This window comes from Pleurodeles waltl, chromosome 2_1 (assembly GCF_031143425.1).
Source record: "Pleurodeles waltl isolate 20211129_DDA chromosome 2_1, aPleWal1.hap1.20221129, whole genome shotgun sequence".
NCBI classification, from domain to species: domain Eukaryota; kingdom Metazoa; phylum Chordata; class Amphibia; order Caudata; family Salamandridae; genus Pleurodeles; species Pleurodeles waltl.
Window position 1 is genome coordinate 86,240,983 of NC_090438.1, and position 18,301 is coordinate 86,259,283.

Below are 18,301 nucleotides of genomic sequence, written 5' to 3' on the forward strand. Positions count from 1 at the left end.
CTGATTTGGATGATTTGGGGGTTGGTGTGGGGGCAGAAAGGCCACTAAAAGCCAGGACAATGTTACCATATGTATTTAAAAAAGTGTAAAATAATAAAGCAACACTGCCACAAAATGTGCTGCATTACACCGCATAATTTTATTTTTCTTGCTGCATAATTTTGCCAAGCCTGCCACGTAATTTGTAATCCATTAGAAGTGGCTCCTACAGTTTATTATTATTTGTATTTATTTTTATCTGCAGCTGCTCAGATTGAAATGAGTATGGGCGTTGGCGCTCTGGAGTGAAGCAAGTCCTCAGCACGCAAGAAGCTTCACAGAGCAGCAGCATCAGGCTCCCTGATGATAGTTACAAAAATAAATAGAATTCACAATTCAGTTGTGTTGTTGGCCCTGCAGCCTAAGGCACCAGGTCTCTGACCAAAATGATCAATTACTCCAGGTGCCCAAAGCAGTTGCTCAGTGGCATTTAGTGTGTTTGTCATCAATCTTTGGGGTCGAAAGCCTCGCCACACAAAAATCACATTCATTGCAGTCATGATTTTCAAAATCTACTTTCTGAATCCTGCAGCACAAAATGCGGAAAGCTTCTATGCTGTAAGCCTGCCATGGGCCTACTGTCGGACTGGAAATGTGTTTTATTCGCATACAAACGGTTGCATAGAAACAAGGCGTGAGGAATTTGGGGGATCCACGGTCTGTTGCGTTGAAACAAGGCGTGGGGAATAGGGAGGATACACGGTTTGTTGCATTGAAACAAGGCGTGAGGAATGGGGGGATCCACGGTCTGTTGCATAGAAACAAGGTGTGAGAAATGTGGGGGGGGGGGGGGGGGGGGATACACGGTCTGTTGCATAGAAACAAGGCGTGAGGAATTTGGGGGATCCACGGTCTGTTGCATAGAAACAAGGTGTGAGAAATGGGGGGGGGGGGGAATACACGGTCTGTTGCATAGAAGCAAGGCGTGAGGAATAGGAGGGATAAGTTGAGCTAAGTGTAGTTCTTTGAGTGGCTGAAGTTGTAGAGCACCCACTTTTCGTACTCTGATTTTTTTCCCAATTAGTGATTCTTTGCGGTTTCTCCTTTCCAATGTTGGGGAGTCTGCAGTTTACCATGATCACCCACCAGCCAGAAACTCGCTCTGAAATATCAGACAACAACTGATCAAGGAGCACCTCTTGGAGTTTCGGGTGTTTGAAGCCCTATATACAAGTTAGACTACAATTAGCAGTTTGGTGATAGATGAAGAAAATATTGTAGGCGGACAACACACTACTGCTGCTTTTCTTCCCCGCCTGTATAGCTGTTTTCGCCTGAACGCTCTGCCCTCTGGTGTATATCAGGTGTGAACACTAAATGACCACCTTCATTGTAATAAAGGTCTGATGAGTAAATAAATGCATCAGGAAAGAATGTTTCACTAGCAGAAAATTAGATTACCCAAAGTGCAAGTAGCGTTTGGATGATACTGTGTTTACTGTTCCTTTACAGCTATTGCCCTGTGTATAGCGACTGAACGTACTATTCAATGGATATTACTTTTTATCGTCTGGCTGGCTCTCTCACTCAAAGCCCAATCAGAAGCCCGGGATGGGATAGTGTCTGACACTACTTCACCCAGGTCTGCCCTGTTTTCTGAAAGGGTGTTGAGTGACAAGTGTCACCCTCCAAGCGTACTCCCATCTTCAGAGATGTTGCGCTGATTTGAGCATGCGCAGCATGTCTACGGCCTTGAATGTGTGAAGGGAGCTGAAACGTAAAGCGCCTCTCTGACACACCATCCACATAGCTCCGCTGATGCCCCATGTTGCACTGTCAGCACATAGACCATGGAAATGGAAGCACTCTAAGTAGTGACTGATCTGTCAGCTTCGCTGTGTTCCTTACTGTTGCTGTGGTTCTGAATAGCAACTTTTCTCTTAATGGGTGTTTGAGCTGGTGGGGCAGCGCTGCAGGGCCCCCATGCACCAGCCGCCACTAAAAAGTTATTTTAAGTTTGCCAAAGGATATACATCGCGTATGGAACCTTTCAAAGGCCTGTTAAAGAAAATGCATTTGGAACAAGGGAGTGCAAAGGCTTTGATCATATCAAGTAATTGTTGGCCTAGGTACTGGCATTGAAAACCTGGAAGGTGAGTGACACATCTTCTTTGCCAGAACAGTTTCTGGAGCATGTTTGGGGCAAAGTGGCTTTAGAGTTTGCTGGATCTTTGTTCACCTTACCTCCGAACATGCATTGAGTGATTGTTTTGGTGAATTATTTTTCGAAAAAAGTGTACTATTCTTTGTTGAATTCACGAATGCAGTGGGTGAAGTGGCGTTTCTAACCAAAATGTTTGCTTTAGAAGGTCACAGACAGTGGTGGTGTTGGATTGATTTTGGAGAAGTTGAAGGCAAAACCTGCCAAATTACATGGTGCCACTGTGTATTGTATTGTATTTATATGGTGGTTACAACCCCTGATGTGGCGTCAAAGTGCTTTTCGGCACTCTGCTCCGGAACCAAAAGGATTAGTGGATTAGTATAGGGAAATATGAGTTGATTTGAGCAGTGGACATGTCAGTCTGTTATTTGGACTATGGAGAATAGTTGGACTAATAGAGGGATAGAAGAGGTAAGAATCTAGAAAGTGTTAATTGGGAGATTATAGTAGTAAGATGAGGTGTGGATGAGTAAAAGGAGATGGAGAAGGGAAGAGCCTGTAGAAAAGGATTAGGGAGATCATAGATGTAAAATGAGGTTTGGGATGAGTCCAAGGAGAAATATATGAGGGAAGAATTTAATAGGGTTGTTTGGGAGATCATAGTAGTAAACTGAGGCTCAGTGTGAGCCAGGAGGGATATAGGGAAGAGTCTGGAAAGGATTATTTTGAAGATTGTACTAGTAGAATCAGGTTTGGGATGAGTCAGAATGTGGAGATAGAGGATAGATTGAGGGAGGTATAGGGTGAGACAGCTCCTTTCAGACAGGTAGCCAATATCATATTGTAGCAGGAAAGATGGACTGAAAAACATTGCACAAAGTGGCCTTCCAGCTGCCCATGTCAATTAAGGTGTATAAAAACACTCCAGCACATCGGCAGCAGCCACAGCACAGTTTTGATTTTTTTTGATGGGGGAGGAGGAAGAGTTCCTGTCAGGTTGCTCTTGGCACAAGGACAAGGCCCCGTCCCCTCCTAGACCACACACCCCTCTTACACCGTTATATAGTTTTGTAAGGGCCCAACTTAATACTGCTATGGAGAGGGAATAATGTTGTTTTAAAGAAGATTAAGACGAAGAATGGTAGAGCGTCAAGCCAAAATGAAGCAGTGTCATGACCCCAAAAACTGACTGAAAGGGAACTGATGTTGGTTTTTCATGGACAGAAGAACTGATCTTGGCTTTTGGTGGACTGGTAAAACTGATGCTGGTGCTCGAGTTTTTGATGGGCCCTGCTGGGCGGCATGCAGTTCCATAAAATTGGCAGACGGTCAGCTGTAGGCTTTGCGCAATTTGGTGATGGTGAATATTTTCTAAAGAACGTAATCAAGTAACATTAACATCAGGTAAACGTTTTTTGCAGTTTTCTCCAGAGATTGTTGGTGAGAAGCCTTCATTTGTGCTGTTCCATTTACAATTTTTTTTGTTTTTTTTTTTTGGTGGGGGGACGTTTGCTTGACGTTGCTGAGTGATGCGGCTAGTGTGCAGAATGATAATGCGAAAGAAAATGCTGGAAAAGTCACAAATTTACTTCCACCGACTGCCAGTTGTAACCAGCCGAAAAGTAGCTTGGTAGATGTCACTGCTGTTGAAGGTGTGTGAGGCTGATGGTTTGGGACCGGTTTCCGCTGTGGGGGTGTTGCTGAATAAATGTTGAATCAGACAAGGCGTTTTCGCTAGCCTAAGGAATCTGTTTATTTACATAATTATATGTGACAAGATGCATAACAATTTTTTTTTTTTATTTAAGGCGGAAAGGTGCGGTGTCCTTCTCCTCGTGTACGGATGTGTGCATAATGTATTCTTTGGTTTTTCTTTTTATCACTTTTTTGTAGCATGCATTCTTACCTGATTTTCACGAGGCATTTGTATTGTGGATCATGGCTAGCTAGCTCCGACGTTGCAATTCCACCACCTAATCCTCGAGGTGACAGTTGAAATCTGGAGTTTGGTGGTTGCTGGTTGGCAGGCTCTTTTCATTTTACTACTAAAGTATACGCACTTCCAGTTTGCTTCATAAGCCTTCCTGCTTTGAACTTCTGTCTACTACAAACGCTTTGACACATCAGGTCAGCAAGAGAAATGCTCCTAACCATGTGGCGTTTCCCCCCCACAAAGCTGTTCACGTGTTGCGGCTGTTCGCTATCCTTTATTTGAAGGTAGTCCTACCCAGGGTGATCCCTACTATGATGCAGTATTGAAATGTTCCATACAATAACTCCATATCTTTCTGTGGTTATGGGGGAGGCCGGAGCTAAATCATCTGGGCAAAACAACTGAAATTATGTGATTCCGGAGCTGTGGTATTGTCCATGTAATTATGGATTTACCATCCCATGTCAAATACTGCACCATTTTCTGCATAATTTACAGACATTGACAAAAAAGAAATGTTTCTAACACGTGTGTCATAAGATACTAACAGAACTGGCATCATGCTAACCTAGCTTGTGCTAAGTGGCAATGCCTGCCGCTGACCAGGAGGAGTGTACCAATCATGCTCTCATAGTAATCAGTGAACCACTGGTCATTCACTCAGTGTATCACGTTATGTACTGGTGGCAGTGTGCTGTATTTTTTAATTTCTACTGTTGCCAGACCATTTTCCTGTGTCAATGTGTGTGTGTTCCTTACTTTTGAAGTTCTGCTGTGATATGAAAACCAAAACCTGGTGCAGGCACCGTGTGTGCATATCAAGTGTGTCTGCGTGCACACGCAATGAATGTGTAGCACATAAGATAATAGGGCTATGCTTATGTGAGTCTGAGTACTAGGAGGAATTGTTTTGGATGCCTCTGGTTTACCATCACTCAAAATGAAGGATGAGGACAGTTTCTTCCAGAGAGTGTAAATGTACTGCTTACATTCCTGTTGCTGGAAGGTGGAGATCCAAACACTGAAGTGAAGAGGATGGAGACAGGGAACCCTTTTAGAAATTATACAAGGGCCATATTTTAAAAGGACTTCTGATTAGTTACTCCTGATCACTGCCAGATGAGATGGGTGTATCTTTTTGTTGTTCATGTTGACCACGTTTATAGGCAGGTTCTGCCCTTTTTTTTTTTTTTTTTCTATCGCTGCTGCTTCAGGAAGGTTGAGGACAGTCATATGCAGAGACCTCACACTTTGTGTTCATGTTTTGGATATTCCTGCTTGGCACCAGCACCTTTGCTACTTGTTGTGAGAGGCATCACTTTGCAGAGCGGCTGTGCGTTGAGTACAGCTGGAAGACAACCTTTGAAAGAGAACAAATCCAAACCAGTTCATAGACTTTAGAGTGTAGCTACATTATATGGCTAGAGGATGTATATACAAGTGGGATCCAAACCATCCCACTTTGCTCCAGTTCCAAATCCTTTAAGACCAAGGAAGGGAATGTACCACAGAGTACTTGAATGAATTCTGTGTGCCCATTTCTGCAGTAGCCCGACCACCAGTCACCCAGAGGGGAGGAGTAATCACTTAGTCAGACATTTCTGCTGGAGGAGCTAAGGGTCTGCGTAGAAGCCACCTATCTGCTGAGAGCGGTGAGCAGCGTGCTAAGCCCTTGAGGGGACACAATCCACACTGAGAATCCCAGCATGTTCTGGTGTGGAAAAGTAAACATAATAAACACTGCCTGGGAGCATGTCAGAAGTGACCCATATGTGGAGGGGGGTCTTCCAGTCTCCTTCAAAGTTCTCATCATGAAACACATTAAGCCTTCTACAAAAAGCAACCACTGGGCGAATTAGACAGGGTGCTGCTGATGAAAGACTGACTCCTGTGACAGCGGCACTAAAGTGCCCCTGCACCACTGAGGTGTGCACCCTGAGCGGCCTGGAGATCACAACTGGCAAAAACATCTGACGTCTGTGTAGAGCAGCCCAAAGACCGCACCTGGCGAACTAGCATCCCTCCTAGTCCACGGTCTCGAAAGGAACTGCCAAAGACTTTAAGCTATTAGAGGAAGTCTCTACCCCAGGATCTAAGAAGTCTCCCATTTCCCATCAACTCCACAGCCATGGCTGTAACCGCTTTAAAGTCTCTGTCAGAGAGGCCTCCTGTAGTTTCTGTCTCAAGCCTGCCAGGACTCCATCTGCCAAAAGCAGATAACTGCTGGGCTGCAGAACAGATGTGAACAGAAGACTGAAGTGTGCAGAAGCCTGCTACACAAAGTCCTTTCCAGTGCTATTATTGCACTGAAGAAAAAGCAAACTTAAATATTAACTCACATATAGGAGTGGTTGAACAGCAACACCTGTACCTAGCCAGCTCATGTCCTTGATTAACACCAGGGATCACTTCGAGACTCTGTAGCTCCAATACGCAGACAAGACCTATACTACATTTCCCTAAATGCACTGTGCAGTACTGAGTAATACTATGTGACTGTAGTGCTTTATTTTACTCAAAGGTTTAGCACTGTCCTGCACAGTACTTTGTAGTGTCTGTTGTTTGAGGGTTAAGTACTGAGCTCTTGACCCCCCACCCCCGAACCCTGTCCCTCTGAAGCCAGTGACTGCTCGCACTCGTTACCATGAGAGTCAAGTGCAGAGAAGTTGCAGTCATGGTAGGATGGACACCAGCAATCTCAGCTGCTTCACTCGGCACCCATTGGCCAGTGACAACCCTCTAGGTCCTCGAACATGGTCTGATATACCATATTACGAAAGTAGGTCTCTGGAAATTGACACAACGTGACAAGAATGTATGTTCATCTTTGTTTTCTGGATTTTTTGTGGTGGTGATGTTTTGTTTTTTGTGCAGTTATGTATTTGTGTTGCATTAATGCTACGTATGTTGTATTGTATCATGGTAATTGTGTGGAATAATGTTCCCTTTTGACTGTTTTCCCGGTTGTTCCCTGTTATGTTTTAATTGCTTTGTATATCTAATTGTGTTATGTTCTGTTGTGCCTTAAATATTCCAATACATGATCATATATTTGCAGCCAAAAGCTGTACAAGCTTATCACTGTATAAGGTTTTAAAACAGCACTGCTCCAGCTCTATTTGTCACCAGTCATCCCAAACATGTCTGAGCCCAGCACTTGAGTGTCTACTTAGTAGTACGGGCTCTAAACTTTAACCTAATGCCCAACTCTAACCCTTCTCACTTCAGCAACTTTAGCCCCAATAGTAACTTTTTACCAGACTTTCCATCTATTTTGTAAAACATTTGTTTAAACTAGTAAAAAGAAACATTTGTCCCCCCCCCCACCTCAATTTAGAACCAGTCCTGCTTTGCAAAGGGCCTTCCACAGTGCAACACCTGTTGCTACATTTTTAGTAACTTTTAAACCATTTGAGCTAGAAACAATTATTTTTGTTGAAATCTGCAGTTTATACGGCAGATGAAGCATTATGTGTCAAACTATAACTATGCGAAAATCGTCGCACACACAATTTTATAATTCCAGCTGCTCTGGTCATTGTTCTCTTTAATTATTAATCATGGATCACTAATCCAGCTCTAGAACACATTTAAAAGTGCTTTCTATGTATATCTACTCTTTGAAGTATGTACATATAAAGGCTAAAAATACTGGCTTTATGTGATATTGCTTATTTTTCGACTGGTCGGACATTAAAATACAGGTAGTGCTGTTAGAAATCCGGTCAGATAGCAACTCAATCACAAGATTAAAAGTTTTTAGCGGAATCAAGAAATCATTTATTCCCTTCATCCCTGAATGATGCCACAATAGCAGTAGTTTAATTTGTATTTGATACCCTACTTGCCAGGAGTCAATAACATGCTGAGTTACTCCGAGTGTCTGGGAATGCATCCTGCCTTCAGACAATTCACTTCTCCTTTTCACCGTTCACCCTTCTCACTCACCCTGCACTCACACTGCTCACCGGGCTCTCACACTGTTACCCTGCACCCACACCACTCATCCTCCTCTTACTCTGTACTCACACCACCAGTTGCAGCTCACGGTGTTAGAGGGGGCGGGGCGGCACGCGTGGGGGATGGGAGGGGAAATATTAATAAAATGTAAAAAAAAAAAAATTACCTGGGCCTCCGCCGCCTGCAGAACCGCGCAGCTCCTCACCTCTTTCTGTAGGCACAGGCTCTCAGCCTGCACTGCGGCCAATCCTGACGCAGGCAGACTGGGAGTCTGTGCAGGCTCTCCTGCTCAGCAACTGTGTTGCTGGGCTGCAGAGAGCCCTGGGCGCATGTGTGTTTGGCCAGCCGTCTCGGGCCGGGCAAAAATACATGCGCTCTGGGGGGAGTGCACAGAGCACTCCCCTCTGTTCGCTACAGCCTGTGGCCCTCCCTTTTAACAAGGAAGGGATAATAAACAGAGTTTATTATCCCTTCCTTGTGAAAGGATTCGCATCAGTTGCTGCTGGTGGGTCATGGAGGAGCCACCCCTGCACACCACTCAGCATGCACTCACCCAACAGTCACACGAGTACACTGCTCACCCTGCACTCATTTGACACTGCTTAGCTGTCACACTCACTGCTCACTCTGCAAGCTCACTCAAGCAAGCACATCACTCACCGTGTATTCATTACTCACACTGCACTTTTACCCACACCCAGACTCTCATGGTCACATCACTCACCGTGTATTCATTACTCACTGCACTTTTACCCACACCCAGACTCTCATGGTCACATCACTTACCCTGCAGTCACTCCTCTTGCCCTACTAACTGTCCAGCTTATGTTTTTTGTGAAGTGCACTGTAAACAGGATTTATCTTCTAAACTAATTTACAGATAGACAACATCTATACAGTATTAATCATTAATTGAAAATCCATCATTTTATATTTTTTTCATCTTTTCATCAAATGTAGGTTGATTATTGTCGGGAAAAATATTGTGCTAAGAGTTTTCTCGTGCAAGCCTGCCCTTGATGAGTAACACATACGTTTACCTGCAAACAATTCATCAATAGAATCCCACAAGAAAGTGTTTCCCACACCAATGTATTGAAATGTTATTAAAATCCCAAACGTACATTGTCTCAGTCGGTTCGAAACTCGCTGCTGACATTTGGTGGGATCTGCAAGTCAAGTGTTCAGATCTTGACTGGGGAAGTCCGCCTTTTAACTCTCAGATGTCGATAAAATGAGAAGCGTTCGACTATTTTCAACAACAGTCCTGGCACCTATTAATTATATTGAAATAGACGTTTGTTACCTAAGCTTACCAGTTTTTTTTTTTTGCTATTTTGTAGAGCAGCGTGACTGAAAGTAAAACAGCCATTGGCAAAACCAGTAGGTCTCGGTAATGCAAGGGCTATTTGCTTTGTCAGTTACTTTTAGCCATGTTGTATTGCGTCATGTTTGCTGCTCAGCATGGCTGAATGATAAAAGTGCTATGACGCTGCTACACAACATGGCTGAAAGACTTTGACAGTCAGTAGCTCTGGCTTTGAAAAATCTATTGATTTTTTACAGTTTATTGGCTTTCCAAATGCCTGTTTTTATTTTTAGTCAAGCTTTTAATAAGGTGAAGGAGATTGCAGAAACTCTTTTGCAAGAGTGGCCAGACTCCAGAACAACCAGCTGATGGCAATTAATACTGTAATACGTTGTGTTCACGGTACTATTCCTGCACTCGAGAAGTGGCTACTGTTGCTGGACCATGGCCTCTTGTGGGCATTGGTCATCGTGTACTCTCTGTTAAACAAGTTACTCCAACAGCAAGACTTCCAGAAATTGCTAGATTGGGAAAAAATACTTTCTGGTTTGGGCGCTAGGGGATGGGCAGCATATGAAGGCCACAAACTCACAGAAGATGTGGCAAAGTGGATGGAAACGTTAACTAGGCTGTATATCCTTCCAAATAGTAGATCACCATGAACTTGTCGGATTAGGAGAAAATCTAAAGGGACTCTTATAGCATGTAAGTTGTGAGCTGTAGTGTAATTGGTGCAACAATATATAATGCTTTATATGGTGAACTTCCACCTTTTTGAATGATCGTTGAAATGGACGCTATTTAGAAGTAGTTCCTTGCTCATTGATTACATGTTGTTAATGCTCTTGATAAAATAAATAAACAGAAGTTTAAAAAAAATAAAGTTACTCAAAGGGTGAAGGCATGCAAAGCTATTCTTTTGAAATATGCACACGCATTTCATGACCACTATAAAGTCATATATTTTGAAAGCTGGTTGTCAATATCACAGGCAGCCATAATGAACCCAATTTGCTGGTTGCCATTTTAATATGACAGAGAAAGGTGGTTTAACATCATCTCAGTTTCCCATCCCGGCAGCTCACGTATCCTACTATTTTTAAAATGGCTGCTACTCAGTCCTTATACCTCCTTGTTACCGTGATATCGATCCCATCGTCTGAGAAATTTGCATTGGATATTACCCTCATTTTGGTCCTTTTTACCGTTCTCTGTAGTTTGGAGTCATGAAGGTGGGGTGGGCAGGGAGTGTTTATTCTCTAATTCCATTGATTATCCCCACACTAACATTCAGGGATTACAAGTTGATTTTCACAGAATGGGGAATACAATTTAGACTCGAACACTGGGTTCAATTCCCTGTTTTCACCCATTCTAGGCAAATAAAAGACTCAAATCCTTATCCACTTGCCACCTTCTAAGAGCAGGTTGTAAATTGATGGGGTGGGAGTAGGGAGGGGTAGTTTGGCTTGTGGTGCAGGGAGGGGAGAACTTTGGAGAGCATTTGCAGCTCCTCCTGTTGAGAAGAAGTGGTTGGTGGAAACGGGCTGCAGCAGCTGCCCACAGCACCTACAGCCTTTTGGGGTCCAGTGTCTTCAAGCCTAGAATTACCAGGTCTGGCGTGTGCAGTCCTGGTAATTCCAGGACCTGAAACATTGAGCAAGTTGGAATGGCCCATAGATCCTTGGCACTCCTAGTAAGGGCTATAATGTCTCTTATGGACACAATACCGAGCTAATGGGTAATCTGGACTTGATTTTCACTGATGAGTAAGTGAGAATATTGAGGATGCCACCTAAAGTTGTGTTTAGCACGAAGGTAAATTTAAGGATCTGCAAACTACCTCTCGATTAAGTTGGAGCTTTGACACGATTCATATGAAAGAGAGCCTATGAAAAATAAAATATAACTTTTTTGTAACATGGTGATATTCTTTAGACCTGCACTGCAATATAAGTTAATCCGAAAATAGAAAATTCAAACAATCTAGTATTCTGTCTCTAGGCCCATGAAAACCTTTTGGTAGACCTCTCTCCCAAATAGGTATGCTTAATGTAGTCCATTCTTTTCCATTATCTTACATTTATACCTTTTCGCCTTTGCAGGAATCCAGAATACTTTCACGAAAGAACTTTTTGTAATGTTTGGACACAGCCTTACCTCTCTGGTTGAATATCTACTTTGGCTAGTCTACTGGCTAATTGATCAACTGCAAAAGACCTTCACGCCGGCCCCTGATCTCCGTTCCCAGATCTTTCACAGCTGTGAGTCTGCCAGCAAGCAAGTCGGTCTCCTGAGCATGTCCTGCCTAAGAGGTATGTGTCTGTCGTTATGGGGAAGAGATTGTGTTTTGTGGAGAACTGATAAGTTTATCAGCCCTCCATGCAGCTGCTTGTGTCTTAATTGACAGTCACCTGCTATTTTTGCCAGTCATATGTCGACATTTTAATCAGACGAAGGAGGGGCCTGGGCTTTTAGGAGCATTGAACATCTGCTTGTCGAAAGAAGTTGTACGACTGTGGACATCAGACATGGTAACAATATAATGAAAACTAGAAGAAGAACCACGGCACATCGCAGATTCAGAGTGGTATCTTTTATTCCTCCATGATAGGTCTGATAAACAGTCAACCAAACATGTTCCCAGCAAACAGGTAGCTGAGAAAGATGTCATCAAGCCAAGACAGTTCTTGTGTTCACAAACATCAACAGCCGACACGTGTTTCATCAGAAATGACTTTTTGAAGGCCATAATACGAGATAGAATGAATCATATTCTGAAGTTAAGCTGAAAAATGTCCAAAATAGACGTTCATCTCTGTCCTTATTTATTATACATTTGTATAACTCCAAGTGACTTGAGGAGTATGGCGAAGTGTTAGTCGGTAAAATTCCCAAGGACCGTGATAAGTCCCTGGATTCGTAGCAAATAGCTTTTGACTGTGCCGCGTTAGTATATTGGCTATACTATACTAAATGTATAATAAATAAGGACAGAGATGAAAGTCTATTTTGGACATTTTTCCTCTTAACTTCAGAATATGATTCATTCTATCTACACATTATAGCCTTGAAAAAGTCATTTCTGACTAAACGCGTATCGGCTGTTGATGTTTGTGAACACAAGAGCTGTCTTGGCTTTATAACATATTTCTCAGCTACCTGTTTGCTGGGAACATGTTTGGTTGACTGTTTATCAGACCTATCATGGAGGAATAAAAGATACCACTTTGAATCTGCGATGTGCCGTGGTTCTTCTTCTATTATCCAAACAACTGTGGACTCTTTTGGGCTCACAGCTATCACACCCTGTGGCTGGTTGTAGCACCGCTTGGGCACTCTTTTGAACATTATTTGGAATTTGATGATCAAATACTTTGGATCCAACTTATAGCATATATTTTGGAAGTGTGCACCACTTATACACAGCCATAATCTGCTTTCCTTGTAAATAAATATAATGGAAAATGCCTGGAAAGTGGATTGGGGTGGACATATTTTATCAGATTTCAGTTTTATTGTCCCAAGCCTGAGAAAGAGGGTTGTGTGTCAGAATAGCTAAGGCAGAAATATTATGCTACAAAACTACTATTGCCTAAATACTAAGGACCAAAATGTCTGTGTCTGTACAGATATACCATTCTAGACTTCACTTCCATGTGCCTTGCATATTCACATATAGACAATGTACATACAGGGAGTGCAGAATTATTAGGCAAGTTGTATTTTTGAGGATTAATTTTATTATTGAACAACAACCATGTTCTCAATGAACCCAAAAAACTCATTAATATCAAAGCTGAATATTTTTGGAAGTAGTTTTTAGTTTGTTTTTAGTTTTAGCTATGTTAGGGGGATATCTGTGTGTGCAGGTGACTATTACTGTGCATAATTATTAGGCAACTTAACAAAAAAAAATATATACCCATTTCAATTATTTATTATTACCAGTGAAACCAATATAACATCTCAACATTCACAAATATACATTTCTGACATTCAAAAACAAAACAAAAACAAATCAGTGACCAATATAGCCACCTTTCTTTGCAAGGACACTCCAAAGCCTGCCATCCATGGATTCTGTCAGTGTTTTGATCTGTTCACCATCAACATTGCGTGCAGCAGCAACCACAGCCTCCCAGACACTGTTCAGAGAGGTGTACTGTTTTCCCTCCTTGTAAATCTCACATTTGATGATGGACCACAGGTTCTCAATGGGGTTCAGATCAGGTGAACAAGGAGGCCATGTCATTAGATTTCCTTCTTTTATACCCTTTCTTGCCAGCCACGCTGTGGAGTACTTGGACGCGTGTGATGGAGCATTGTCCTGCATGAGAATCATGTTTTTCTTGAAGGATGCAGACTTCTTCCTGTACCACTGCTTGAAGAAGGTGTCTTCCAGGAACTGGCAGTAGGACTGGGAGTTGAGCTTGACTCCATCCTCAACCCGAAAAGGCCCCACAAGCTCATCTTTGATGATACCAGCCCAAACCAGTACTCCACCTCCACCTTGCTGGCGTCTGAGTCGGACTGGAGCTCTCTGCCCTTTACCAATCCAGCCACGGGCCCATCCATCTGGCCCATCAAGACTCACTCTCATTTCATCAGTCCATAAAACCTTAGAAAAATCAGTCTTGAGATATTTCTTGGCCCAGTCTTGACGTTTCAGCTTGTGTGTCTTGTTCAGTGGTGGTCGTCTTTCAGCCTTTCTTACCTTGGCCATGTCTCTGAGTATTGCACACCTTGTGCTTTTGGGCACTCCAGTGATGTTGCAGCTCTGAAATATGGCCAAACTGGTGGCAAGTGGCATCGTGGCAGCTGCACGCTTGACTTTTCTCAGTTCATGGGCAGTTATTTTGCGCCTTGGTTTTTCCACACGCTTCTTGCGACCCTGTTGACTATTTTGAATGAAACGCTTGATTGTTCGATGATCACGCTTCAGAAGCTTTGCAATTTTAAGAGTGCTGCATCCCTCTGCAAGATATCTCACTATTTTTGACTTTTCTGAGCCTGTCAAGTCCTTCTTTTGACCCATTTTGCCAAAGGAAAGGAAGTTGCCTAATAATTATGCACACCTGATATAGGGTGTTGATGTCATTAGACCACACCCCTTCTCATTACAGAGATGCACATCACCTAATATGCTTAATTGGTAGTAGGCTTTCGAGCCTATACAGCTTGGTGTAAGACAACATGCATAAAGAGGATGATGTGGTCAAAATACTCATTTGCCTAATAATTCTGCACTCCCTGTATGTGTAAATCTAAAAGAGTCTGCTATGCAGTCAGAAACACACAGCACAAGTGAGTTGAAGATATATTCATTTATTCAGTCAACCATAATCACAGGATTTGGGAATTTTGATTGCAGTTTATGGATCCGCTGCAGTTAGGTGCCCTTCGGAGCAAGAAGCTTTCACAATTTTGCAATATGTGGATTTACCCTTATATACATCACCTTAGTGATACTTTAGGAGGCAATATTTTGATCACAGTATTTTTGTAGGACAATAATTTGACTGTAATAGTCTCATAGAATACCAAAGAGAAATAGGACGACGTAAGTTAATAATAAATCTGAAGTGTATACCTGTAAAAGTTGAAGCATGCATTTGTTGGGGCTTTAACTTAACAAGCTTGAGATCCCTTGGAATTGGAGATTTTGGGGACTTTTTTGCCTTGTCAAGTTTCTGATCCTGAAACGGTTTGTTTTTTGTGTAAGAAATCTTAGTGACCAGAACGCAAAGAATGTGAGGTATGTACATTTTCTTAACCTTTCACAAGACAAAGGTCCTAATTACGATCTTGGCGGAGGGGATTACTCTGTCCCAAATGTGACAGATATCCTGTCCGCCGTGTTACAAGTTCCGTAGGATATAATGAAACTTTTAACACGGTGGGCGGGATATTGGTCACATATGGGACGGAGTCATCCCCTCCGCCAAAGTCGTAATTGGGCCCAAAGTTTCTTTTTTGTTAAGGATGGGGATTATGCTTACTCTTTTTAAAGCAAACAGCCTTTTAAATATTAAAAAAGCAGCCCTAAAGCATCACAATAAAGCTTAATTCACAAGAACAAAACATCCAGTCATCAGTATATCCTCTACATACCTGTGACCGCTCCCGTCTAAGCCTTTTTCTTTGCAGTAAAGAGGTCTGATAAGATTTCATAGCATCATCTGATGATCTTTAATTTTTTCATGTTTGTTGCCTGGAAAAACAAGTAAAACAAAAACATTACTTGTTTATCCCGCACTGGTGGTCATAACTCCAGAAAGAAACAAGCATTATAGGGTGGGAAAAATCACGCTATCATAATAATCTTAAATTAGACAGTTGAATTAAACCAGACTTTCACATTTGTGAAGCTTAGCTATTCCTGGCCTCTGTCTTAAATAGAATTGAAACTTTCTGTTGTGAAAGCTAGAATATATTGCATTCTATTTCCAAAGGGGGTCCAAGGCTGTTCAGCAACACTTTTCCACCACCATCAATGCAATATTTATAATCATTTTAAAACAAATTCTTAGTTTCTTTGGCTTCATGATGACCTCTAACCCACAGTGGTGAAACGAAACTTGAGGGGGCCCCCTGCAAAGTACATGGAGAGGCCGCCTCGCCTTGGACCCAGTCCGGAGCTCTCAGGCCAAGGTCCCTGCACAGTGCCGGATGTGCGGAGGGTCTCCCCCCCACACACACACAGCAGGGTCCTTTGTTATGCCAGTGCTAACCCAACACCCATTTGAAAGAATGGCTTAGTTGCCACTGCTACTGTGACCAAGTGCGAACCGAACTTGATTGTATTTATCCCCTCTTCTGACAGGATGTACAGTAGGCAAAAGTGGGTGAAAATCAGTAGTTGGCCAGGTCTCCTCTATAGAAACTGTTGCATGTTGTCCTTATATAAACACAATTGAGGCTGTAACAGAGAACGTAAAGTTATGTAAAAGTTAGGCGTAGAACTAGATTTCGTCATTCTGGAAATCTTGAGTTAAACCCTAAAGGATAAATATTCTGAGTTCAAAACGCAGAGCCTGGACCTCAGGATCTGTCCTGCAGGAGTTTAAATAAAGGAATGTCGTCGGGTTTGCTGACAATTTATTTCTGGATAGATCTTCATTTTCAGGCCCTTTGTTCAACAAACGAAGCATCACATTGGCGTCCCACAAACCGAGTAGCAAGTTTCTGGAGGAATAGTCAGTCGATTTCCCATTGGTGTACAACAATGGGTGTACTTCATCTGGAGAATTAGAGATTAATGTGGCCTGACGAGGTCACTTACGTTCATATAAACATTTATAAGTAAGCAGCTTCAGCTCTTCATCAACCAGCAGGGACAGAAAGTTAAGAACGTTATTTATTGCAAAATATGTGTGCACACAAATACTGGTTGGGGTGTTCTTGCATTTAATTTAATGGGAGAAGGAGGACATTTGTATTGCTATTTGTAGTGCACTAAAAACTAAATAGATAACATAGATCGCATTTTCTCTCCTTGGCGTGACACCGTGTTCAGCTCATTAACTAGCCCATCACTTGCACGTCGAATAATACCTCTAAGTGTATGATATCTATGACATGTGGACGAAGAAAGAATCCTGTTACAAAAGGTCTGGAACCAGCCATCGATCACTGAAATCTTTTACGCTATGAAAGACAAACTTCCTGATTCCCTGAGGTAACTAGCACGAGCATGAAGTGTCTCAGAGGTCCAAATGGACAGTCCTGTCCCTTTTGTTTATTCCCCACCATGAATAAGCCCTTCCTTCCTGAAATGCCTTTGTAGAAGATACTGGGTGAACCCCTTTAGATTTATCACCAGGTGAAATACTTTAGGTTTTTTTTCTTTACCAGAAATGTACTGTTTAGTAACCTGGCACGATGGTGGGGTCAAAGGCGGGTATATAACAATTGGTGTAGCTCAGTATTTATTCCCACCTGTTACTGAGTCATAAGCACAATCTGCCTGGGACCAGTCAGTTGAGTTGAACCCCCCAAAAAATGTATCAAACACCTGAACCGTCTGGAACAGTGGTTCCAAGCCTTTTGACTCCAGTGGACCGGTGGATCTTTATCACTACTGGAAGCTGGGGACCTCCATTGAATCATTATTGGAATTCAGGGACCCCCATGAGTCATTACTTAAAGCTGAGGACCTAATCTATTAATATTATTTCATTTTCCAAGCAGTCGCGGAACCCCTGCGGATGGTTCGTGGACCCCCATGGATCCCTGGACCACAGGTTGGGAACCACTGGTCTGGAAGAATCATGTGACTTGGTTCAGTAGAACCTAGTTGTTTGCAAAATCTTTTACTCTCCTTTCCAGACTTACTGGTTTCAAAGGGTCGGGCCTACCTGTATTTTTGCAAAGAACGTTGTTTTATCCTCTGCTAAAGTGGTCATGCTCTCCCATGACGGGGAAACAATAGTTTGATAAGCTTTTGGAAAATGTAGTTGCCCTCCCACCGGAATCTTCGAGGCCCTGCTGAAGAAGGTGGCCATTAGTGCAACCCCAGCCTTGGTGAGCCCCTTCAGAAAGTTTTGATGGAGCCCCTTCAATGAAATGTGAGCTTTTCTGAGGGTCCTGAGCTTACATATTTGTTGCAGTATGGTTGTTTAGCATGTACAATCAAGACTGAATTGGTGACAGTGCGGTATAAATAGACTTTCACCATGATTGAATTTATCCCACATGTGCATTCTAGAACAAAGAAGTGTTTGGGGTGAGTTGTAAATACCAGTATATTGCAACTCCGAAGGCTCATAGGGAGACCAATCCCCATCATTACTTAATTAGGTCATAGAACATAGGTCTTCAAAGTGTGGGGTGCTCCCCCCCACTCCCCCAAGGGGTAGTGCAGCATCACCTCGGGGGTGGGGGTGGCGCACTCCACTCTTTCATTTCACCTTCCAACATTGCCCCAAATTTTGCACAGTCTCAGAGGATTATT

General features: G+C 42.7%; 1 protein-coding gene across 1 annotated transcript in view; it reads left to right on the top strand.

The window, feature by feature from the left end:
* ST3GAL4 (ST3 beta-galactoside alpha-2,3-sialyltransferase 4) overlaps positions 1-18,301 on the top strand; it is a 428,798-nt gene that overhangs the window by 232,027 nt on the left and 178,470 nt on the right. Inside the window, exon 3 of the mRNA XM_069210383.1 lies at positions 11,451-11,660. Coding sequence (XP_069066484.1) covers positions 11,486-11,660 — 175 coding nt within the window. The 5' untranslated portion in view covers positions 11,451-11,485. The remainder of the gene's footprint in view (positions 1-11,450; positions 11,661-18,301) is intronic.